This window comes from Perca fluviatilis, chromosome 16, assembly GCF_010015445.1.
Source record: "Perca fluviatilis chromosome 16, GENO_Pfluv_1.0, whole genome shotgun sequence".
Lineage (NCBI taxonomy): Eukaryota > Metazoa > Chordata > Actinopteri > Perciformes > Percidae > Perca > Perca fluviatilis.
In genome coordinates this window covers 24,693,963-24,719,376 of record NC_053127.1, presented here as the reverse complement: position 1 = coordinate 24,719,376, position 25,414 = coordinate 24,693,963, and the positions used below count along the sequence as shown (strand labels likewise).

At 40.8% G+C, this 25,414-nt stretch overlaps 1 protein-coding gene across 14 annotated transcripts in view; it reads left to right on the top strand.

Moving 5' to 3' along the window:
- Window positions 1–25,414, top strand: part of LOC120544362 (RNA-binding protein Musashi homolog 2) — a 249,051-nt gene that overhangs the window by 185,477 nt on the left and 38,160 nt on the right. For all 14 annotated transcript variants that reach the window (XR_005636486.1, XR_005636485.1, XM_039778035.1 and 11 more), the window contains exons 9-10: window positions 4,723–4,837; window positions 10,457–10,531. Coding sequence is in view for 12 of the 14 variants with exons in the window: in XM_039778035.1 (XP_039633969.1) it covers window positions 4,723–4,837; window positions 10,457–10,531 (190 nt within the window). In the remaining 2 variants the exon portion in view is untranslated. The remainder of the gene's footprint in view (window positions 1–4,722; window positions 4,838–10,456; window positions 10,532–25,414) is intronic.

Sequence of the window (25,414 nt, the reverse complement as noted above, 5' to 3'; positions counted from 1 at the left end):
ATATGTTCAGTGAAATCCTGCAAGAAAGTGCCTCAAATAATAATAATAATAATAATAATAATAATAATAATAACAACAACAACAATAGGTAAGCTATTCTGTTCTTAGGCTACTATATACTGTATGTGACTATCAGATTGTAGCCATATTTCTGCTAGATATTTTTTTAATTAAACTTTAATATTAATTTATACAATTGCAATGCCTTGATTTTAGTAAAGTTAGTACACAGTCATAGCCATAAATGCAATGGTACTAATAATTGGCATAATTTCTTTCGGTGTTTCGGTTTCGGTTTTCGGTCTTGGTTTCCTCTTTTTTCGGTTTTCGGTTTCAGCCAAGAATTTTCATTTCGGTGCATCACTAACTCCTAGTAATAAGATAGTTTTTCCTTCAGAGAGGAAAGTATCACATTTTCTGTAGAAACTTCTTAAATGAATAGTTCAAGTCCAAACACTCATATTTTCACAAAAATATGGCTAAATGCATTGCAAATACACATTACCCTGTCAGCAAACAGATGCCATTCCTAGTTTTTAAGAGTATCCTGCTCTTTCATTGGTCAGAATATATATATATATATATATATATATAGTATAATAGACCTTAAGGATTGAGCTTCAAACAAATATTGTTTAACTTGGTTGTCAGTCATTCTGTGCTTTAAATCAACCACTTATTAAATGGTTGCGAGAAGCCTTTTCTTTAAGTGAATAATCCCACACCACCATGCCTGATATTGTGCAATCAGAGCCGTGACATTTCTTAACTATACAGTCTATGTGTTTTGACTGTTCAGCTGGGAGTGGGCGATGGAGTAAATGAATCACACGGTTTCCTTTCTTCAGTCTGCCAGTCTACTGACGGAATCCATTCAGTAGTGATGCTAATAGTAGCCGTACACCTCCCCCTCTACACACACACACACACACACACCCACACCACACCCACAATACTCGTCCCTGAAGGACAGCTATTGCCAGTCCATCCTGCCCAAACCTTCCCGTTATACCTACAAGGTTAATATGTATAGGAGATGTATTGAAAAGGTCATAACTAAAGTGTCTCTTTGCTCTCTATCAAAGGGTTTGCACATGAATACAAAAATGGTTACTACACTGATCAAGGAGTGCTTGTGAGGTTCTGCAAGTGCCTGTCGCCATATGTCTGTTTGCATACAGTATGTGCACCTCATAACTTTAATATCAAGCTTGTTTATTGGTAGATCATTAATTTTGTAAGAATAATAACCTCAAAAAATCTGGATTTCATAACCAGAACAAGACAGTAGCAGAACAACACGAAATGTTCTGCAATGGCACTGAAAGATTTGAGATTTGTTCATAGAGGTGATATGAAATGTATCAATGATTTAATTTGTTGTTTATTTATCTCACCCAGAATTTAAAAGCTTGACCAAGAAAAGGAGCTGCAAAATGGCTTTAGCAAGATACCCTATTTCGAGTACATTACATATTTTGTATTTGTTTTCCTATTTAACAATGTTTACATAGTACTTTGAAATCCCCAAACAGATGAATAAAATGAATACACCAAGAAGCCTTACGACTGAACTTTTAACTGGGCATCATTCCAGTTAGAAGACTTAAACAAAAATACGTGGTTTATGTGGTAAATATGAGCACCAGTAATTACTTCCAGTATCAACATCTGTCTCCTTATAGCACGCAGTGTTTTGGGGTTAATTTCCAGTTGTTGGTTTGGATTACTTTTTACTCTTGACAAACTGGGCTGCAGGTTGCTTGGACGAGATCCAATGACTTTTTTCAACAGCTGTATGTGGCGTGATGAAGTCTGAATGACTGAATCCTTCAAACTAACACAGTAAAGAGTTACTAATTGTTGTAATTAGCCGTTCAAGCAATCACGATCGGTATTTCAAATAACTTACTTAAAATATGAATTTAAACTTGTTAAGAGTTAATTTCTGTTTCCTCCCTCCCCTGACTTTATCTTGGGCTACAGTGACACAAATCTCAAAGATAAGCTATCAACTGCAGTATGTCAGTGCAGCGGAGTAGGAGAAAACATCTCGATATACAGTATGTTGAGAGCACGCAGGTTGAGGTAACCATACCTTGTCAACACTGTGTGGCAGCGATTCACTTTAACAGTCAGCTGTCTTGCAAAAGTGTGTGTGCGTGTGCGCGTGCGTGCGTGCGTGCGTGCGTGCGTGTAAGGCTCTCAGATCTACTGGGTACTATTTCCACAAAAAATGATCTGGCTGTGAAGGCAAGGCAGGTTTAATGGATGCCACTTTTCACTGGCACAATGGTGCTCAAACACATCCATTCACAATGTCTACATTGTGGATTGTGATACTTTTCACAACACTATGTGGTGCTGCCTTTATAACATCAAGAGTCCAAGACAAGTTACACAAGCCACAGTTCAGCACTATACTTGCAGTTAAAATGAGAGCTCGTAAATGTAATGTTTTCCCACAGTTCATGTGGCAAAAGGTGTAGTCTGTCAAACTTCCCACATGGAAGAATTTGAATCCCGGCATTCACGACGACTGAACCTTTGCAGTGCTTCTTTGTCAGACTCAGAATTGTCTTGTCGTCCTCTCTTTTCCCCTCTCTTTGACTTAGTTCACTCTTGAAAGCTCCTGCCTCATCTCCCTCACACACTCCTGTGTGTTTGAAGCAGGTGAACACCCCCACACTCGCATCACCACAGATCGTGGTTCCTGGCTTGTTTTAAATCCAGGACAAGAAGCCCTCTCTCTGAATATCAAAGATCCACATCTGAGAGCATGTAGGCATGACTCACACCCGGGTCTCTCTTACTCCCAGCAGGCTACCTGAGTGTCCAACTCGTTGGATGTGGCTGTGGCTGCTGTAGGAGGCTGAGCAGACACTGTCTCTGAACTAGACTGTATTTGTCACCCAGCTATGTGAACATGTGAATATCTCAGCAGTGTACAAAGATTTCTAACGGAGCCATTTGTCCCACCCAGTTCCTACTTTCATGCCGGGGGTCATTCCCTGACGATGAGAGCGCCTGTACTCTCTTCAGCACAATGTCAAACCATTCCAGGCGAGCAAGGAGAGCAGAGTAGCTGTGACAGCTACAAAGTGGCTGAGGGAACTGTGTACTTTAGTTGGTCTGCTTCAAATGAAAAGGCTGCTAACAGCAACAAATCACAGCTCTGCAACGCAGCAACTTTCCCTCTGTGATAGAAACCTTTTTCATTAGGGTCCCATCTTTACATTTCTTGCTCTCTGCTGGATACACAGAGCTTGTTGTGCTATTCATTTAGCACACTTTAGCAACTTCGTACAGATGTGAAATTTTATTTTAGTTTGGCATCTTGCAATAGCCAGTTGTGTGTACCACTGTGCATGTGTGAATTAGTTTGTGTGTGAATAGTAATGTGCACCGCTGCCCTGTCAGAGTTGCGAGCCTATTTGTATGGATGCCAGGCTGTACCTTGGTTGAGGTGTACACAGCACTGGCGCAGTAGCCTGTCTTGTGCAGCAGGCCAAGATGACATGTGAATCGCAGCAGCCGAGAAAGCCCTGCTTAAGTGGAGGAAGTAGGGAGAAACAGCCGAGAGCCAGGAGGCAAACAGACAAACAGATGGACAGGCTGATGCCAAGCAGGCAGTGGAGCAAATAGATTGTGCAGCATGGTGAACCAACTCAGCCTAGAAAACCAACAGACACAAGACCATGCCACCCTTGTCAGCCGATCATGCTTCTCTATAATTCATCGAGATAGGATAGATACGTGGTAAATAGGACTTTCATCTTCCTCCTTCTCCTCATCTGCCCTTGTCACATCCCTCATTTGATATGTGTCATGTAGGAGGAGGAGATGTCATTCTTGCAAGATGGGAAATGAACAAACCTGTATGTGTGAGAAGTGGTGTGAGAGAAAGAAATGCAGGGGAGAAATCGGTGCTGCGGGTGGAATTGGACTGTGGGGCGCTGGGGACTCCAGCCTAGCAGACATACACCAATACACAGTGCACAAACAGAACCATAGACACACAAAAATAACCATATTGAGTTTTAAAACATGCCGATTTTGAACACGCTGCCCTGGCAAGAGCTTAAGTTCCTTCATTTAACTTAAGTTAAATGAAACATGGAGATTTTGTCTAGAGAGATTATTGCTTTTGTGATTATTCTGTGTGGATTAAACAAAGAACTGCTTTTCACAAAAAAACTTGACATACTGCCACACAGTGGGACTGTGGTAATGGCATTGCAGAACAGAGCTTCTCCTACCTTGATGTCTCAGAAACACTTGGAAAGTATTAAGCTTGTATTTCCCAGAGGCATTGGGCACATGCTCACTGGAGCAATAACCTTTGCTTTAATGCAGGAGGAGCATGATTGTAAGTTTTCCTTGGAGACTTTCCTCTAAAATGTGAGGTGCTTAGATTGACTCAGTCTTGTTTTTCTCTATGGAAAACATCTAGCGCTGTGCAAGTCAAATAGAAAACCACCTTAAAGAGCTGAGACAGCCCTGTCAGATCTGTCTGGTTGTGTACCTACACAGTCTAATGCTCTGTGTGTGTGTGTGTGTGTGTGTGTGTGTGTGTGTGTGTGTGTGTGTGTGTGTGTGTGTGTGTGTGTGTGTGTGTGTGTGTGTGTGTGTGTGTGTGTGTGTGTGTGTGTGTGTGTGTGTGTGTGTGTGTGTATGTGTGTGTGAACATGTGCATATGTGTTTGTTTGTCTGTCTACATAGGTAGAATGTAAGAAGGCCCAGCCCAAGGAGGTGATGTTCCCACCAGGTACACGAGGGCGAGCCAGGGGTCTGCCCTACACCATGGATGCCTTCATGCTGGGGATGGGCATGCTGAGTGAGTCATACACACATCTACTTACACACAGCACACACACACACACACACACGCCCAAACAAGTGATCCATTTACATCCTTTATATGACATACAGTACATGTATAAGTAGGCATACAATTTGAACTGACAAGTCAAATGTTCTACCAGGTTGCAAATAAAAACATAAAATGCGCGTCATTTTTCAGGGTTAGATGCAGAGGAGGTGTCAGACATGCTCACCATTCAGTCATCAATTTCTACCTTCTAAAAAAAATTCAACTTATGCAAACTCTCATCTAGATAGCCCCATTAGGTGGGCGCTGCCCCTAATTAGGCTGCTTCAAGGTGTGCCACCAGTGGCCACTGTGGTCTATTTCTGGTCGAGTCTGGTACAGGCAGCCCCTGGGCATATAGGAGCAGACCAGCACATTAGCAGGCTAAATGAAGAGGAAAATTGGTGTAATGTCATATTAAGGATTCATCACTGTGCCCCCCTTAATGGGTAATGAAGGGGACACACATGTCAGGGAGAGATCTCATCTACAGGGACCTCAGCTGCTGGCCCACCCCTCTTCATTACCATCCAGCCCATGCCTGTGGCCCTTTTTATTTAACACTATTGCACTCTCTCCCTCCCTCCCGTACTCCCCACCCGCCCACTGTCTCCTACCTATCTATGTATCTATCTAACTGTCTGTCTTTCTGTGTGCGTTTCTGTCTGTCTCATTTCCTATGCATATCATTTGTATGTGCAACCTAACCAAATGGATTTGCCCTCACATGAAAGATTTATTTTTTCCTTCAAAAGCAAAAGAGACATGCAGCTGATTGTAAGAGACTCATTTTACCATGCCCTCCCCCTCCCTCTCGTAGCAGGTGCAAGCAGAGCCACAGTCATGCATTTTTATCTATACCAGGTAACATAATGTTTAAAGCACCTTTGAAAGTTGATAGCAAGCCATATTTAGGTGCATTTTATTTAAACAAATTGATAAGAACCAGTGACCAATTATTGAGCTGTGGAATCATTTTCAGGATTCACAAGGAACATTAAGGGGCAGCAAACAATTTTTCTATAGTATCTATCTATTTATGTGTCTGTCTTTGTGTCCATATATTTATTTATCTATCCATCTAGCTACAGTTGCATAAACTGGGTTATTCCAGGGTTGACCTTGCCATGAGACTGATAATACATTTTTGTTTGTGGCCAAGTGTTTTTGTCAGCTCTACTGTATCCAAGTATTTACCAAGCACAGTGAACTTTTCAGAACTTATTACGTACTAATGTGTCTGTGAAGAGGACAGCACTTTTCTCCTCCATTGGGAGACAGCAGGCAGAAAGGCAGTGATGTGCTCATGTGAGAATATTAACAGCCAACTTGTTTGGAGACGCGCTTATCTAAATGAAATTGGAACAAGGACAGCGAAACATTCCTTTATATAATTTGCATTTAGAAAAAGGGGACCGTAGGCTCATTATTTAAGAAAGTGTAAGCTCCTTTTGTGCCAAATCTCATTAAAGCCATCCCTAGCTCCTTTGTTTACTGCCTCTAATCGAGGCATTTATCTTTATTGTGTTGTGCCCGATGTATGTTTGCTGAAATTAATACACATTTGAGCCTGGGCGAGGTATGGGTGTACCAGATGGATAATTGATTTTAAAGTGAATCAGAACTGTTGAGCCATAAAATAGGTACATTAGCATGCATATTAATAAGGCAAATAAGAGCACTAAGAGGCCGCCACCAGGCCAGGCACAATGACAGGCTTCATTTAGTGAAATGGTAGGAAACCGTGGGTTCTCTTTTTTTCTTTCTTCTTCCTCTCCCACTCTCTTGTTTGTATGCACATACTAAGGGTTTCATAAGAAGGTAGCTTAACTTAGCACGTATCTTAATCCACTTTCCCAACACTTTCATATTCCTCTCTGTAGCCCTCTCCTTATACACTCAGTGCACACATCTTGCTGCAAATTCTCCGGTTCGTAATGTGAAACCCATTGTAATGCAGTACATCAGACGAGGGAAGTGGTTTTGCCATTTCAGAAAATAAGGGAGTATGAGAACCTGCGCTATCTAAGCCAACAATTTCAGTTTGGCATTTATTCTGTTTGACAGTAAGACAGTATCAAACACATAATATCCAATATTTTGCAGACCGTGATAGCTTTTCATTGTATCATATCACAGTTCTTTTCAGACCAAACAAACAATGAAGGGGTTGTGTGAAAGCTATCCATCTGTAACTTCCTGGTGATGACTTCTCATCAGCAGCTGATGGAGGATTTATATATATATATTTTTTCTGGTGTAGCCTCCTTCCTACTTCATCCATACCAGGTTAAGGTTCCTCTCACCGCCTCCCTTGCAGTTACATTTCTTTTTGTCTGCGAGAGAGGGTCTGGGAGAGGCATTTTCCCATTGGGTCAGGAATAAATTGAACTTTTTCATGGACAGCAAACACTGATTAGATATTTATGACCAAGGTCAACCTTTCTGATTCCAGCTGGCACAGGCTCTGAGGCATACAGAATAGAGCATCTACACACATGCTCAAACACACACACACACACACAGCCTACATACACTCACGCACACACACACACACACACACACACACATACTCACACACACTAATACGCAAAATATGTTTTGACGCCTTCATGCTGTAGACACATGCATACAAGTGTATACATGCCATCTCTGGACAAAATGTTTACATTCCTAGCTCTATTCTTGCTCCAGAACTGAATGCAATACAGTATTTACTTTGTATAGTTAATTTTAGAATTTATTATTTAGAAATATTGTATTTATGGTAAGCTCTATTAGTCTGCAGTGTCTATAGGAGAAAACGTTGACATTCAGATGTGACTACAGCCAATTTATCAGACGAGTACATAACGTAACAAGAACTGAGGACACAAAAGCCTGAAAGAGGTTTCCGAGGTCAGTTTGAGGTGTAATTTACACACAATGAAGAAAGAGTTATCAAGGTTGGCTCCAGTGATTCATTCCTGGCCTAAAGGACTTCCTCTTATTGGGTAATTTAGTCCAGACTTATGGTTGAAGGTGATAATAGCTTGAGGACAACAGATAAAGACTGAGACATATACCATAATTAGAGGGTTAATTATGTTTATATTACCTTTGATGGTGCTCACATTCTCACTGACTCTCACACAGGCCCACTCGCTCACCCACCCACTCTTCTCAAATGTCTTGTTTTGTCTGTATCCCACTTCCTAGCTGCTTGCTCCCTCACACCCTGTTTCTCAATATGTTGCCCACAGCTGCTTCTGTCTGAAAACTGTCCAGCTAATTAACTGCTGGGTCTGTGGTTGTAATAAGAATCCTGTCAGCAGATGAACAATACATCTGCTACTCTTACATTTTTCTAATAACACTGGGTCCTCTTCTGGCCTCATTGTAACTCTCCATCCATCCAGGGACCGCACAACTTCTAAACAAGCCTGTACCCTCACACAGACTTTGACTTTGGTTTACAAATGAGAATTTGTAGTCACTTACCATCCTCAGTAAGTTTTATATCATTGAATAGTTGAATTGTACCTTAAAGGGATAATTATCCAATGTTATTTCAGCTCTGTGTCAAGGCTGTGTGGGCAGTGTTTGCAGATGAATGGCGATTGGCTACGACGGACCTCTGATGCTCCGAGCTCCGTGTGCTATGGCCACAGAGGGAAGCAAAACATTGTTCATCTGCACACACTGCCCACACTGCCATGACACAAAGCTGTATTAAAATCAGCAAAATATCTATTATTGAATAAAAGGCTACCCTGACTAATCATGCATTTTTAGTACTGGTTTAACACCGATGTACTTATACTGTATGTAGTATCCCCCATTAAAATGGGATATGAGGGTGTTTCCTACCTATTCTTAAATCTTATTTTAGTGGTTGACTTAAAGGAGAAATCTGGCTACAAAGTTGGGTGATCGGAAAGGGCAGTACAGTTGTCACTGCATGATGATGGACAGAGGGGATACTCCGCTTTAATGCACAGCAGGAATGATTAGAGAGAGCCTGCTGAACTGAACACACTGTCGACACTGCACAGACCAGTTGTTGAAAATCGGCAAACTGACACCAAATCTACAGTACAAACAATAATACGCATACAAACAGTTGTGCACACATTAAAAAAAAACAACCTGAAATGTCCATTTTAGGGCTCTGCTCGATTGAAGAAATTCTTAGTCGACTAACACTCATTCAATTGTATCGACTAATCGATTAGTTGATTTAATCGACTAATCAATTAGTTGATTTAATCGACAGATCTGTAAATCTGAGTTTCTCCGCAAAGAGTCATGCAAAAGCACCACTTTAATTCTTGTGTTTAACAGAGATGTGCTGGTACATTTCTTGGAAATAAGTCATTCAGCATGAAAGAATCATAAAACATGACTAATCGACTAAAGAAATCTAAGTTGACTAAGACCAAAACGACCGATTAGTCGACTAATTGACTAAGAGGGAGCAGCCCTAGTCCATTTACATCATTGCCCACATCCTTTAAAAAAAATCTGCATCCAGCCATATTAACACATGGACCTTTCTGCTATGATAAAGATGCACAGAATATAAATACATGCCGACTTAATTTCAAGGCACCTGATATAAAGTGTTATTACACTGAGCAATAAAAATGCTTGAGACATTTTGGTTGAACAAAAAATGAAAATAAATGAAACCGTAAAGAACCAGGAAGAGTGCTATTTGTTTAAGAGGTTCTAATTTCTTTGGGTTTAAACTCTTTAAGAACCAGCACCACATTTGGCACCAGGTCTTGATACCTAACCCCAATGAATGAATGATAGGGATCAGTAAAAAAATAAAAAACTGTCTATGAACTGCTCCAAAGCTCCTGTGTACCTTAAGTGTGTTAAAATCTAATGTAATTAAACAGGTTATTGATCCATGAAGGGTAACTTGCTTTAAAAAGAGATTCTGTAAAATATGTCCAGAAAAACAACAAGAGCAGCACATCAAGATTAGAGGCTAATGTAATTCTGACAGTTGACCATTGATTGAGGGTGGTGCTTGTTGTCAAACTGCACACAAAGCAAATGTCAATCTGTTGACAATCTACCATCAACATTATGAGCTATAAATACATGCCGCCACAAAGCAAGCTAGGGTAACACATAATACACTCAAGACTTGAAAAATAGTGTTCCCAAAATGTAGTACTTAATCCTAACTGTTTTAGGCTCATATTTAATGTGGATTCTTATAGTTTTATTTTTCAGGGTATTAAGTAACATTAGAATTTGCTTGACAAAATGAGAACACTTTAGTAGTCTGGATTCCCAGGAGTTTTAAAGCCTGCCTTTTCAGATTTGTTTTCCTCTCAAAGTGGATAAAAGTATAAGTAGCCATGCCCAATGTTTGTGTGTGTGTGTGTGTGTGTGTGTGTGTGTGTGTGTGTGTGTGTGTGTGTGTGTGTGTGTGTGTGTGTGTGTTGTGTGTGTGTGTGTGTGTGTGTGTGTGTGTGTGTGTGTGTGTGTGTGTGTGTGTGTGTGTGTTGGTATCACATTTGTATGTATTATCCACATTATATCTAGTTCTCTTCTCATCTCTTTTTAATTCTTTCCTCTCTATCAAAGGCTACCCTAATATTGTGGCAACGTATGGCCGCGGATACACTGGATTTGCACCCAGCTACAGCTACCAGTTCCCTGGTGAGTTAAAGGCTTTCTTAAAATATCAACGTTGCTGCTGTTTTCTGTCATGCACTCCCCAGCACAGTCAGAACATGCACACACTTGCACTTATATACACAAACGCTCATCAATATACATGTCAGTCACCAAATAGTTTGCAGGGTTATAAGTATGTTACGTGTCTGGATTTCTGAAGTACCCTTCGAAAGCTGATGTATAGTGAAGTAAATTGCTTAGTCCTTTTTATCCCATACTTGAACACTACCATGACCAAATGTCTAAAATGGGTGAAGTTCTTCGTCTTCGTCGTGGCCCAATGTATGCAAATTCATCTGTGGAGAAGCAGAGAAATAAGCAGCGCTTTGTGTAGGCAGATTTTAAAACGTGGTTCTTATAATGGAAAATGAATGAAGTCATTTTCTGCATTAAAAGTGTTGACTCAGAGCAGCGGCCACTTTAATGGGAGTCCAAATGGAAGGCGTGCAGTCTGGAGGTGAGCAGCTGTACCTGTCTGCTGCAGGAGGGCCTGTGGCTCTTTGGTGCCTTACTTAGACAAGCATCCCGTCAATTTCATGCTTTATTTAAGGACTTTACACATAACTTTGTTTGCTGTGCCAGACATCATTCCTTCCACTGATAAGACGGAATGGGAAATATCTGACAGCAGCTCAGATCTCTGTAATATCTTTCTGAAATAGATTCGGGAATGGTAAGAAAGGAGGTCCAGCTGTGACCACCTGCAGATCAGACACATGCTAGATTTATACCTGACCACAACATTATTTGACAGAAAAATGGAATAGCACCTACTCATCAATGTCGGAAAATATGGGTAGCATACAAATGTGGGAATTAAGCAATTTTTGTCTGTTCATTTTGTTTTTTCTCAAATGGAATAATTTAGCAGTATAATGACTCATTCTTTCGAAAACTAATTGATATGCATGTGAATCAGAAGACTGTCAACGTACATGATTGTTTTTGTGTGTAGTATACATCTGAGATGACAATTTAAATCAGTATTTATCCAGCCTTCATGTTCTGTAAAAGCGTCCTAAAAAGTGTATGATCTTGGATATAACAAAAAGAGAGAGAAGAGATTGAAAAGGAAAGGGGCAATCAGTGTTTATTTCGTATAAGAAATTCTATTTAAACATGGGTTTTTTAAATATTTACTGTTTAGGACAAATTATCACCTTCCCCGAGGCAGAATGTATGATGCTGTCCATGTTAAACTCAATTTAAAGAGTTTGATAAAGCTGTATGATTAAAACCGACTCCTCTGGGCTCGCTCAACTCTTGACAGGGTAATTGGAAATTTTAATGTATGAATCAAACTCCTTGTCCAAATTAAACAACCTCAGGCCAAATATTGACTGGTATCCTTCCTTACTAAGATGTGGAAAGCATCCTCAATGTAGGATCAAAGCTTTTTTTCTCACTGTACACAACCCCGCTGAAACACTCCTATAAATAAATGGAGCTGAGGCCAGGCAGCCTGGATCCAAGAGGTGTAAATTGTGGACAGAATTTCAAGGCTTTTTTACACCCAGTAAACCTCAGGGGTCCACTGTTAACAGGAAAAAAAGTGGTTAGGCAATTGTCCAATTGTCAAGATAAAACAGTGATAAAACATTGATCAGTGATGAAACACTGAATTAAGTAAGAAAACTCAATAAGACATACACAGAAAAGGAGAAACCAAAGCTGGCATCCCTGCACCAAGTGTAGAAAACAGAACCTATTGTAAAATACACGTGAAATATGCACAACCATGGTTAAAAAACAGTGCAGCCAGTTAGACTCAAAGCAGACACCAGCTCAACGGCTGTTAAACAGTATCTGACAACTAAGCACTCTGGTCCTTGTGACACTTCCAATTAATTCCAACATTGATCACAAAGTGCCTTTGATATCGATCACATACGGCATGTTTCCATGTGTCTGTATTCGTATGCCGTGAGTTGCTTACAAAATGAATCCATCATAGCACAGACATCATTACTATTTAATGCACTAAGAGACCTTCACATATTACTGATGTAAATCAGATCTTCCTCAGTCTGTCAAAAACTTGTCCATGCAAGTGAGCATTTATCAGAGCATTTCCCCAAAATGCAAACTCACACAGATGTATATATTTGTGTTTCAACTAGTAGTTAGTGTAAAAAATTAACCAGTTACCTAAAACCACACTGAGCAAACACTGTCAAAAAAGTGTTTCTCTGACACAGTGAGGTTTAGTGACATATATTAGCTGAGTAATATTGTAATATATAATATAGTAAACATTTGTATACACTTATACTTAGTTATATGATGCCACTTCCACAACCATGGAGGCAACATGATAGCCACATCTGCTGACAGCAGCAATGAAACAGAAATACCATGAGTGGCTGGTGCAATAAAATGCAAAATTTACTATTGCAAATTATGATCATTTAAAGTGATACTCTTGAAATATCATTATAAATATATCCTTAAATCTACACATTTATGGCTGCACTTATAGGACTGAAATTCTGTTTGTGCATAGAACTAATATTTGCACATATTTTAGACAGATGTTTATCCCTTACAGGATGCATTCATACTGATAACAGAGTATTGAAGTGTATGTTAAATGTCTTCTCTGTTTTTTGCTCACTTCCAAGCTGTACTTTATATGCAAGTCTGTAATCACACACTGTTTACCTCGTGGCAGCATCGTTTCAGCATTATGCTTGAACTAAAGCTGGAATTGAATTTCAAAGATGATGTTACATACTGCAAGTGTAGTGACAATCAAGAAGGCAACAAGGTTTTCCATTACCCCAGAATTACAGATGGTACGGAGGTGTAACGAATGATTAGCAACGTCACAATAACTGTTTTTTTTTTCTTCTATTTATCAGAGCTTTTGTAAGAGTGGATACAATAACTTGACTGTTTACTATGTTTCAGTAACCCATTTCCCTCAGGTTTACGTCAATCAATTTATTGGTAGCGTCCATCTCTTCCAAGAGACTTGTAACACAATGATACACAATGACTTGTGACAGTCATTGTCTTTCTAAACCCATTTGTGATGAAAAATGACAGAAAATGTTTTCAGCATGTGCAGTTGCACATTCAGGACTGTGATGGCAAGCAGTGGTATTGTCAGTGTCAAATGAAAGCAGGGGGGGACTGTAATGTATGCATGCAAATGTGATATGTGATATGTTTGTGTTGTCATGTTGCTGTTTTCTGTGTGGATGTCATTATTCCCACTGTTTAAGATGAAGACCCCTAGACTGCAGAGGCTGTCACTGTCTTTACCTTCAAATAATACCAGCCCCTCAGACTGGTGATGTTGCACTTGATGATTTGGAAAGAAAATAATGCTAATATTTCTGACACTTACTCTTGAGTTGTAGCTGAATTTCCATATTAATTTCTAGTCCCTGAAGTAACCTCACTATGAATTGAGCATCATCTTTGCTTTTACCAAAAATCCTTTGCAAACACACCCAGGAAATGCTTCTAAAAAAGATGCCATGTGTAGTGTTAATCAAGCTGATTGACATATTTGCATAATTGAGGTTAACTTACTGAAAAGCGGAACACAATAGTAAGCAACACACTAAACCCATTCTGCACTAACAGGCTACTTAAATGGTAGATTCACCAAATTTACAGTCAAAACTAATTTTCTCTATTGCCCTTACCTTTTTTCCACTAAAATGAGTGTGTGTATGCAGATTTATAGTATAGTATAGTATAGCATATGAGTAGCCTTTGTTATTGTTTTTCTTGGTGTTTTACGTTCAACGTCAGAAATGCGCCCGAAAACAGGGTTAGTGAACAGCATGGAGGTCAGTGAAAAATGTTACAGTGGTTAAATCTTTTTATGCCTCTGTGCCGGCGACCGTCGGATTCTCGTGAACACGATATCTCAGGGACCCCTGGAGGGAATTTCTTCAAATTCAGCACAAATTTCTACTTGCACCCGGCGCAGCGCAGTGCAAAGCCCAACGCAAGTGTCTTTGCTAGTTTTCATCTGTGCGTCCATGGGCGTGCTGGTCTTACAGTGAGGTGTGTTCAGGTGCATTCTGGGCATATTGCTATCTTGATGCAGCGGAAAGTATCGCGCCATTGACCAACAAAAACCTGGTCTAAAGTCAATAACGCAGCATTTCATTGTTATTTTAACAGCACATTAGTAAAATGCATGCACACTATGCTTGTTACACACACAGGGATGCGCAGCCTTACACAAACATGCAAAACATTAAAAATAAAAATATTACAATGTGAAATAGTATTATGGAGTTTTGCTGTCATAGTACTATATGATCTGCTCGCGTGCTTTCACTTCACGCACAAGCTCACTTCCGCCATCATAACTACAATGTGCCAAGGTACAAACGCCCTTGACTATTAAAGCGAATGGGAGATGACATTCTGATTGGTTTATTGCATATTACACCCAAAACAATAATGATTAATTAAGACACTAAGTACAACCCTTTTGAACCATGCGCCTGGCGCACTGACCCTTTTTTCCGCCGTTAAACTAGCAAAAGAGGATTCGTACATGCCCTAAACGGACCTGCGCCAGGCACATCACTCTGTGCGCTTAGATTGTTAAAATAGGGCCCATAGATGTAAACTGCAACTTGACTGGTTGGCGGAGGCATACAGCCGCGAGGCAGTAATTCTAGTCAGTCTCTCTTTCATACTCGGTTCTGACTAATTTGGAACGATTTTCGAGCACTGTACAGAATGGTGCTGGAAAAGGGGTGAAAATTAGTGTGTCCACCCGGGGGTCATGCTTCCATCATTGCCGATCAGAGCTGGAACAGATAAATACCCGTTACTACTGCCGAGTCATTTGTCCCGTGAACGAATTTCCCACTAAAGACCAAAGTCAGATGTTAGTGGGTTTTTAGTCCAGTGAGAAAGGGGCTATACTATACTTTTTCTGCTACCTAGCCATGCAGATACTTTTGGTTTCATTTACCTAGGTTAAAAGATATCATGATTGTGCTGCCAACATAATGCAATGGAGGTGAGAGTTACGTTAGAAAGTATTTTCTTTTGCAGTTTGGGAGAACCAACCCTTAACCTGCCACAGTTGCTATCATCAACTGGATGCCGTAATAAATATGCTGTTAAAGTGAGATGACAAAATTGGCAGGTATCCTGCAAACACTGTCAGATAGCTTTAGAGTGATGTCAAGATGGTACATATCTGTGAGTGTAGGTATCAGTATCACTTAGGCTGAGCTAAGGTAGGTAGTTAACATGTCATTCTTGTAGCTTCAGTTCATGTTCTGCTATTGAACACAACTGCCTATAAGCATACAGCTGTAGCTGATCATTGTGCGTCTCAGTGAGTGCTTGCTGTTAATATGAACTTAAACCAATTTAAAGTGACAGAGTTGCAATATTCTATCAAAAATATAAACACACATACCCACTATGTCATTCAAACCATGAATGAAATAACTGCTTTTGAGAAATGGCTGCATTAGTTAAAAGAAAACTTGAAAGTGGCATTCACTCTAAACAATATGTAGTACACTGCTCTGCTCATCCTGGATGGCAGCTGGGGCAGAAATCAAAGTATGCAAATACAGCGCACATCAGCATCACAGAACTTGACTTGAATTATCAGACTTCAGAGTTAACATTTATCAGGCTACAAAGACCAAGCTAAAATTGAAAGTATCTTTGAATCAAAACAAGGTACAAAAGGACTTCACTTTGATTTCTATCAGACGTTAAAAAAGTGATTTTAAGAAAGCTTCAAACGACGACAATTCACCTTGTTGTGGTAGTAGTAGTGAGAAATGTATCTGTCCTTGTTTTTAGTTGACTGACATCTGCTTTACTGCATCTGGTAAATGTCTCTCTTAAACTTCAAGTGGAGGAAACAGTGCCTGGCCACAGTATTTGCCACCTTCAATTATTTCAAGCTCTCCCGGAATTCATGGCATGTCTGTTTGCTAATAAAATACATTATAGTTACCTATAGTAGGATAATCATATAATTGTTTTTTTTTTCTTATTCCTTTATTTGTTTTTATACATAGATATCTAAAAGTATTTAAATAATAATTAAATACCAGTAAGGGACTGTTCGTTATTTATTTCAGGGGCCACCGGAGGAGTTTTGAGATCTTTAGTCAAAAAAGACCTGACCCTCCCTTCACCAGCAATACATTTTGGATGACCCTCCAAAATGAGTAGGAAAAAAGGGATGACACTCCCCAACAATTTATTGAATCCTTCTGTACTGGTTTGCGCTTGGCAAAGATATACAGATGGCCATTGTTTTTTTACAGCCATGACATGTGACTAAACCTCTGCATTGTCATCTTACGCATCCCACTCCTCTGTTATGGTGTGGTGGGCATTTCAGTAGATTTACTCACTAACGTTGTTGTGGAAACACAATAAGCATGGGAACTAAATGCACACTTCCTGCATTACTGCATTACTTCAAATACTAAGTTACTCATCTAGTAAACTAGTATTCACATGAAATAAAACAATAAAACATTGAGACCACACTGGGTAATAACAAATTCAACACTGGTTGCTATGGACTCGTCACTAGGCTTCCTCAGTCATTGTATATTTTAGCACATAGGTAAAGCTGCTGAAGCTGAACATTATCCAAAACTCCATTTCTCAGACGAGCGTCAATTTGGGAGCTTGCATGCTACCACTCCTTCCTTCTCAAATGCCTTGAAAAGGGTGTGGTTTTTTTTTTTTTTTTTTTTTTTTTTTAGTTATATTATATATATATATATATATATATTATATATATATATATATATATATATATATATATATATATATATACGGGACCGAAAGGATATTTGAGTCGGTTATGGCTGCAGCCTGGAGACCTCCCGGCTGGTGCTGTCCAGCCGGGAGAATTGTTTTTTCAGCAGATGTCTTAGTTACAACACGATGGTGCTAGCAAAGCAGTTTTGTGTTTATATGTGCGAGAGGGATTTGTTCGGTTTGGGAAATCCCACGGTCTCTATTAGCTACAGGTCTGGCTGACTAAATATGGAGGGACCTATCTGCTAGCGATAGGGGCCGAGACTGAGAGAGCTACATGGAGCTACATTGATAAATATGCACCAAACAAGCCACTTTGAAATTTTGCTGTTCTCATGAATACAAAAGTTGGGTGACCCTCCCCCCAGACTAAAAACAATTGGATGACCCTCCCATCAACAAAGAATAAAAACACATGACCCTCCCCTATTTTCCTCCGGTGGTCCATTCCATAAATACTGAACGGTCCCTAATTAGATAAGATGCTATTTATGTTCTTACTTTAACTCAAATGAGTATTGCTATGAGTATTGCTAGAAACAGAGAAAACAGGATCTGACAAAGCATAGGGAACATTACTGTACATTATTCTCGTTTCTGTGCAACAGTCTAATTAGCATTAGCCAGTTGATAAATGTGCTATTGTATTATTCAACTTGCAGCCCCCAGGGGAACATCCCAAGATGTGCTGCAGTTAAAGCATGAGGTGTCTAGTTTGGAGAACCTCACGTGATTAGGGCGTGGAAAGCCACATTTAAAGAAGTATCTTTTTTCATCAGTACATTGAACTGTCGTCTTTTTAAAGATTATCCAAGGCTAAGAGTGTATGCAGTGAAAAATCCTTGTGTTTACTGTTCATATTAATATGCAAGTGGCTAGAAAGAAAAAAGTAATAAGTGCAAGTTAAGCTCATGCACTGTAATTTATGTACATTATAGTTTCTGCCAGTGGTTGAAGCAAGTATAGAAGAGAGGTTTAAGAGTGGTGGTATACGCCATTGTGTGTATGATGTCTGCATGAATAGGAAGCTTGTCTGCATGAGGGAAAATGTAATTAGAAAAATAAAATGTAGTGTGCATATGTGCATTATGCATGTGAATATGCTGTAGAAGTGAACATCAAAAGTAGGGAAACACCCCTGATACATTCATATTGTACTTTCTATTGTTAACCAGTCTTGTATCAGTTTCTTTCATTACACACACATGAATGCACACAGCAGTTGAATGCACACACGCACGACACACACAAAAGCTGTATTTATACAAAGACTGAGATGTGTATGAAGGGAAGAGGCAGAGGTGGAGGGACTTAACCAGGAGGTTCTCTCCGTCTCCCATCTTCCTGTGCGACTCGCTGCCTCCACAGCCGTGCCCTCAGAGCCTCCCCTGGCATAAATGACCATTATGGCTCCATTAGGGCTGCTAGTAGGAGGTCATTATGCTACACTGAAAAATCAGGGATGAAGATGTCAGTGGGGTCCCATCAGGGAAAAGACACAGACTGAGTGAGAGAAAGACATAACACTCAGTCATCCAGCTACTCCAGATGTCATGACAGACAAACAGTCCTGTGAGTCAGCCTCTTAAGTAGTAAAATAATGGATAATAAGGAGGGGAGAGGGCAGCAGTAAGTGTAGCAAGGGTGCAATGACCACAGAAGGATTACCAGTTACCTTAACATTAAAAAAAAAATATATATATATAAAATGAGGGCTGTCAGCATTAACGCGTTAATTGCGTTGAAATTAAGGGCCGAGCATAACGCGTTAATTTTTTTTAATCGAATGCCGCCATTTATTCATTTATTTTCACTTCACTCGGCTTCACGTCGTGCCTAACAGGCTACTATTTTCACCCTTTGCCGCACCTGTACTTATCATCAAGCTGTCATACTTCCTCCTAACACATCCTGCTGCTGCAGGCTGCTGAATGGCGCTTTTTATTTTCCAAAACTCCCGGACGGCTCGTAGACAAGTCTAAAGCCATAGGCACATTGGGTAAAGCCGAATTAAAATATCACCGAAGCACGTCAAGCTTTAGCTACCACCTACGAGCTAAGCATAGTACAGTTAACGTGACTCAGGTTGATGCTAGTGGGCTCAGGCAAAGCACTGTTTTGGAGAGTGCTACTCACCGATTTTTGAAACCAAAGTGCAAACGCTGTCTCATCAACCCGTGATCACTGGACGTCAGTGAGTAATCAAAATGATTTAGAAGTTACTGCACACTATATTGACTCTGGTAAGTAGGGCTGGGTCCCGAAACGTGCCGACCTAAACGGTAGTCACAAGACTGAATAAGAACGAACATTTCGGTGCCTGACTTTACACTACACCTGACAGCAGGAAACGTTAGCCTACCTTTAGCTAGCAGCTGGATTAAACACGGTTAAAATGCTGACAGCTAAGGTTAAACGGTGTAAAGTGTGACTGGATTTCACTGTAGAGGATTCCGACACCGGGACCTAACAGTCTGCTCTGCAGCGCAGCAGCTGCCGTTACAACACAGACGGTTAAAACAGGTATCCTCGTGGTGCATTCACAGTAATTGTAAAATACCATTTTCCCATCTGGTGGTGTTTTTGATGTTCAACAGCAATTTACTGGTGAAATAAGTTATTGTTATAGTTATTACATTATTATTAGATCTTTAGATTTTGACCATGGCCTTAACAATAAACAAGTTCCTGACTGTTGTTTAGTACCCTTCTTTTTTTTCTTTTTTCTTCTTTTGTTTACACTAAATAAATAATAAACAAATACAAATCTTCAAGTCAAGTTCATAAAGTAACTTTCTTTGCAATCATTTGATTCCCAATCAAGATACACTGGTAAGAATTGCTTTCCTTACTTAAAAACAGTTCTGAAATGTAAAATAATAGAATTTTAATCATGTGATAAAACATGCGATTAATCGTGATTAACTGTAGAAATTCAGCGATTAATCTCGATTACATTTTTGTTATCGTTTGACAGCCCTAATATAAATACATTCGTGCATGTTATTTTGCATCTTGTATTTCTTTCTCGCAACACATTCTGTTTAACCAGTTTTTGGGTAGGTTTGTTGGTGTTGGAGGATTGGTTTTTCCATCTGTTTTTCCATCCTTGTTGCCATATCCCTTACGTGTCACACGCTTCATCTGTGTCAGATCTGTTTCCCCGTCAGATATGAAGTGTGGGATAGCGCTGCGGTAGCCTCCGTCCCTTCACAAACCAACCGTTCCTTAGACACGACAGCACACTCCGTCATATCTTAGTACAGAAAATGCCATTTTTAAAGAGTAGATTACTTTTTCTGTCTGGATGTGAACAGGACTCAGTCTAGCAGGTGGTTCTGGATTCCACAGAGTATTAAAACCTGCAGGGTGGCCTGGTTTGCTGCAAGATTATCCCATAAGCAGAAGATGAGGGGTTCGGCTGCCATAACCGCTCACATGTCTGTCCTTGTCGAATTTTTCTTACTTGTTACTTGACCCATAATTGCTTAAGGGATTGTGCATCTGGCTGAAATGCATATTGTACATTGATGTGTGAAGCAAAGGCAAGCAAACAAGTTAGAGTTTTTGAAAAACTGAATAAAACCCACAAATAGGGTCCGTGTCAGATGTCAGGATAATCTACTGAAAAGATAATACTAAACATTAAGCTGTCGGAATATTTTCAACCAGCAAATTATTAGAGCGAGAGAAGAGAAGTGGTGAATCTGTTATTAACGCTAAAAAGAAGAAAATTAAGATTTTTTTTAACATTAGCAACCGTGGTTACAGTATGGATATGTTCTCAAATAAATGACACAGATGTTGCATTGGTTGTTGAGGTCACACCTATAAAAGGTGCATGGTGCTCTATGCAACTGTAAGTAATAGGGAAATAAAGGCTGCTGACCTGTTGACCCTTTCCTGTAGGAGAAGAATATAAAGATACAGGGAGTAGCTGTCCTCCAGGAGGTGGGCTATAGGGAAAGAGAGCTGCTGACCTGTGCAACTGGTATCATAGTGTCTGTTCCTGGCTCTCTATGAAACTGGGGCAGAGCCAACCAAGCATATGATGAATGCACCAGAGGTCACACCCAGGGCATTGGCCTGAACCACCAGTTAGCCTCCCAGGGTTTAGTAACCGTCTGCTGTTGGGAGATGGAAAGGTGTGGACGTGGACTATGTAGAGATATGAACTTTTTGATGCAAAGGTAGCTTCTGCAAGGTTGGGGGTCATTAATAAGAATGTAGGGTGGCAGTGTGCTGGTTTCATAGGACAAAGCTCTGCTGATGAGCCAAAGTGAACATTTGAAAGAACGAGCTAAACTTTTACTATGTTAACATGGTGTTGAAGCATACTCCTGTAGCTCATTTTTAAAGTAAAGGCCCTCATGCATAGAATTATTTTCTGTAACAATTCATCACAATGTTGGAATCAAAGACAAACTAAAAAATGTATTTACATGCAGGTAGAGTGTGATTTCAGGAAATATAATCCATTCATTTCAGCACAGTCTTCTTCAGATGCAGATGCGCAAACTGGTATTGCTCCAGTACCGTTGCAGCCTTGTGTATCCAGAGAAGACATTGTATCAACGTTGACCCGAGTATCCCACTAATTAAAAGTGTGGAAGACATCGTTTCAAACTTCCTGTCCAATGAAACTCTCTTCTTGCTGGCTATAGTCCATTACTTTCTATGTGGATGATGATGTACTTTGGGACACCATGTGCAGTCATTATCAGCTGATCTGAAGCTCTCTTAAGTATTCAGACATCTTATATTTCCCATTGCAGTACAATAAGTACCCCACTTCTTGGCTACAGTACTGGAGCAGGTGGAAAAAATCACTGGCCTGAGGCTGATGAGGAGCTTACCTGTGTCATGGGTGCATGCAACATTGTCCTCCATAAGACAAATCCCACTGTTTGTGTTTTTACTGCACTCAAGAGACGCAGTGGCGGCACACACAGCAGTGCTATTGGTAGAACAGGTCTCTATTGAACTGGAGTTACTCAGCAGACTGTTCCTTAGATCCTGTGACCATCTCTCAAGCCGGGTGAGCTGTGACCCCAGCAAGTGGTCCCACAGGCCAGAGTGAGTGCTACAGGGCTGGAAGCAGATGGCCCTCCTGATGCCACACTGACTCACAGATTGACTTTAATTGCCAAGGCTGATCATTAGCCCAATGGGTCTTTTGAGGCCGCGGCACTCCATGAGTCGCAGGCCTTAAAATAGGGCCTGACGAGGAGCGACGTGACCTCACACACTCGAACGACCATGCACAACACATTTTTCTCTCACACACTTGGACACACACAGGCATTAAACTGACACAATCAACGACTCTTCTGGGCTGCGTATGAAGGCAGAGGAGGTGAAGGGACTTTACCAGGGGCCTCTCTCTGCTTTTCTGTCTGCCTCACTGCCTCACTGTCTCCACAGCAATGCTGACTACACACACACACACACACACACACACACACACACACACACACACACACACTTGCACATGCAGACTCTGTGAGCTCCCCAGGCCATGACTCTGTTCCCTGTGACAGTAGTGAGTGTGCTGCTCTGACGTCAGTGGACAGCACTGTATGTCACGCCTTGTCTGCTTCTGTGTGTGCAGTCGTAGAGCTAGACTGATTTTAGATCAGCTCTTCTCTCCGTTAACAGCCCTGTAATCAGTTTTATGTACATTTGCTTTAGTCTCAAACGGAGACACTACTGTATAGGCTATCAATGTACTGTATGTGTTTTCCTTGACATGGATTCAACAGGTGTAGCAGCACTCCACCAACTTGCCCCTCAGTGCTTTACAGGACCACTGGTTTTGTTTATTTATGTTTTGTGGTTCTGGTTTTATTTTCCTGTGTAGATGCAGTTTATACTGGTCTGTCTGCATGCTCACATGCACACAAGTACGGTCACGTGCACATACACGTGTGTCTCCTCGGGTGCGTGAGCATCTGTCTGCAAAAAACCAGCTACTGCACTCTGACACAGGCAATGCTGAAAGGCTGGCTATTTCCTGAAAGTGGAAGAGATGGCTCACCTCATTTGCCCAGGTCTTAACTCACCCTAGGAAAGCAGACACATCCTCACAAGCTGAAGCAGGCAAACAGTCTGCCATGGAGACCCACTGTCTAGGTTGCCGTGGTGGGGGAGATGAGCTGCTGTAAGAGGCAGAGTGGCAACTCTAAAGCTCATTATGTCTCGACTGTTGAGCTGCTGGTCTAGAAATGAAACTTGAGCTGGCCTGCCTCAGACATGGCTGCCCACCTTTAGACACTGCTGGAGACCAGCAGGTGGACAGAAAAGGAGCACAGACATGGAACTGGGCCGAGGAGTACAATATGTGTGTCTGTGAGACCATGCTCAGTGTCTGGTGCCTGTTGTTTTGATCCCACCCACTGTTCGAAAGCTCCTGGCCCAGCAAGGTGGGTACTTGCTTGGTGTCTACAGCTGCCCCATCCTTTCCCTCTATCCTCCCTCTCCCTCCTGCTGACTGTGCTTCAGTTGCTCTCATCCACTCTTCCCCTAGTGCATGGGACACATGCATACATATATGAACATGTGTACATACAGTGTATTCATAATCATAGCACAGCCCTCTGCATACAGTTCCTTCCACTCTATGTGGAAACATTGTTTACAGCTCCAGCAATCAAGTGGAAGCCAATGTTGCAGTGCTATTTTTGGGTCATGCCACATGTTACCCTACTTGCCCCTGGTATCTGGAGCAGTGGGAGATTGTGTAATAGCAGTGCATGGAGCTGGCTAAAATATAATGGAGTATGTGAAATGTTTTAACTTGGCTATAAAATCATATTCATGAAAGAGTGTGTACAAAGGTTCTTCTTATTATCACTAACATTTTGTAAGCTGTATTTTATTTCCACTCGACATTTGTAATTCTTGCAAAAGCACTGATCAGTGCAAATCCACAAATACATAATTAACTTGAATGGTGAAATGACACTTTATGCACTCACTTTAATTTGAGACAAAATTACCCCCCTTCATCATTCATCTGTCCCCTCCACTACCACCCTCAGAACTGGGAAATAGGCATTAAAATGCATAAAAAATTAAGGCTGTTTACTTGGACAGTAATGAGAGGAGGCTTAAGTAGTCTAGTTTAATTATTATGATTGGCTCCATGGGGACCGCAAAGGCAGGGCCATAACAACTGATTCACTCAGAGCTCACAGGACCTTTTCATGCTCTCTGAGTGTCAGAACTGATGTCAGAGGAGATTGGACTGCAGAGACATGTTTCCTTTACTGATCCCAGGTTGGAAAGGAGCACTGCAGTTAAATGCACTGAAGCAGACCATTACATAAGCACCACTGCAAGGTCAGACATCTGTGTCCTCCCTGTCTGTCTCTCTCTATTTAAGTCACCATCATGAACTGCCTTGAATATTAGGGCTGTGAACCAAGACTCTGTCCCATTCGCATACCAGTGTCACTCTTTTTAACGTTTTCTTTAGTGTGAGAGGATTTAAATGTTTTTGCCTTATCTATTCTGGCAGATTCCCCCTCTCTTTTTGAAATGCTTTTTTTTTCACACGTTATTGTTTTGCTCTCCATTCCTTTTTCTTTAACTACTGTGTGTGTGTGTGTGTGTGTTTGTGTGTTTGTGTGTGTGTGTGTGTGTGTGTGTGTGTGTGTGAGAGAGAGAGGGAGAGTGTGTGTGTGTGTGTGTGTGTGTGTCTGAGGCTTGTGTGAAAGCAAAATGTGTTTAGATCAGTTCTGCAGCATAGGAGCCGTTTCCTTTTTACTGAAGTGCATTGGAAGGCGGACAAAGAAGAGGTCGAAAGTGCGGTTGCACTTCAATAAAGAGCCTAGTTTGTCCTCTTTGATGCTATACTGCCATGCACTTCAGCTACAAAGAAAATGTGCACTTGTCACTGAGAATTGAAGTAAAAGACACTGAGCTTTTGCTGAGCTCTCTACACCACATCACAACACCACAGTCACTCACACCCAGTGTACAGCTGTGTGATGTGTGTACAGAGTTTGCAGTTTTGGAGGCTGGAGTAATTTCCAAGTTAAGGGTATTGTGAGCAACATTATATAAAACCTATTAAGT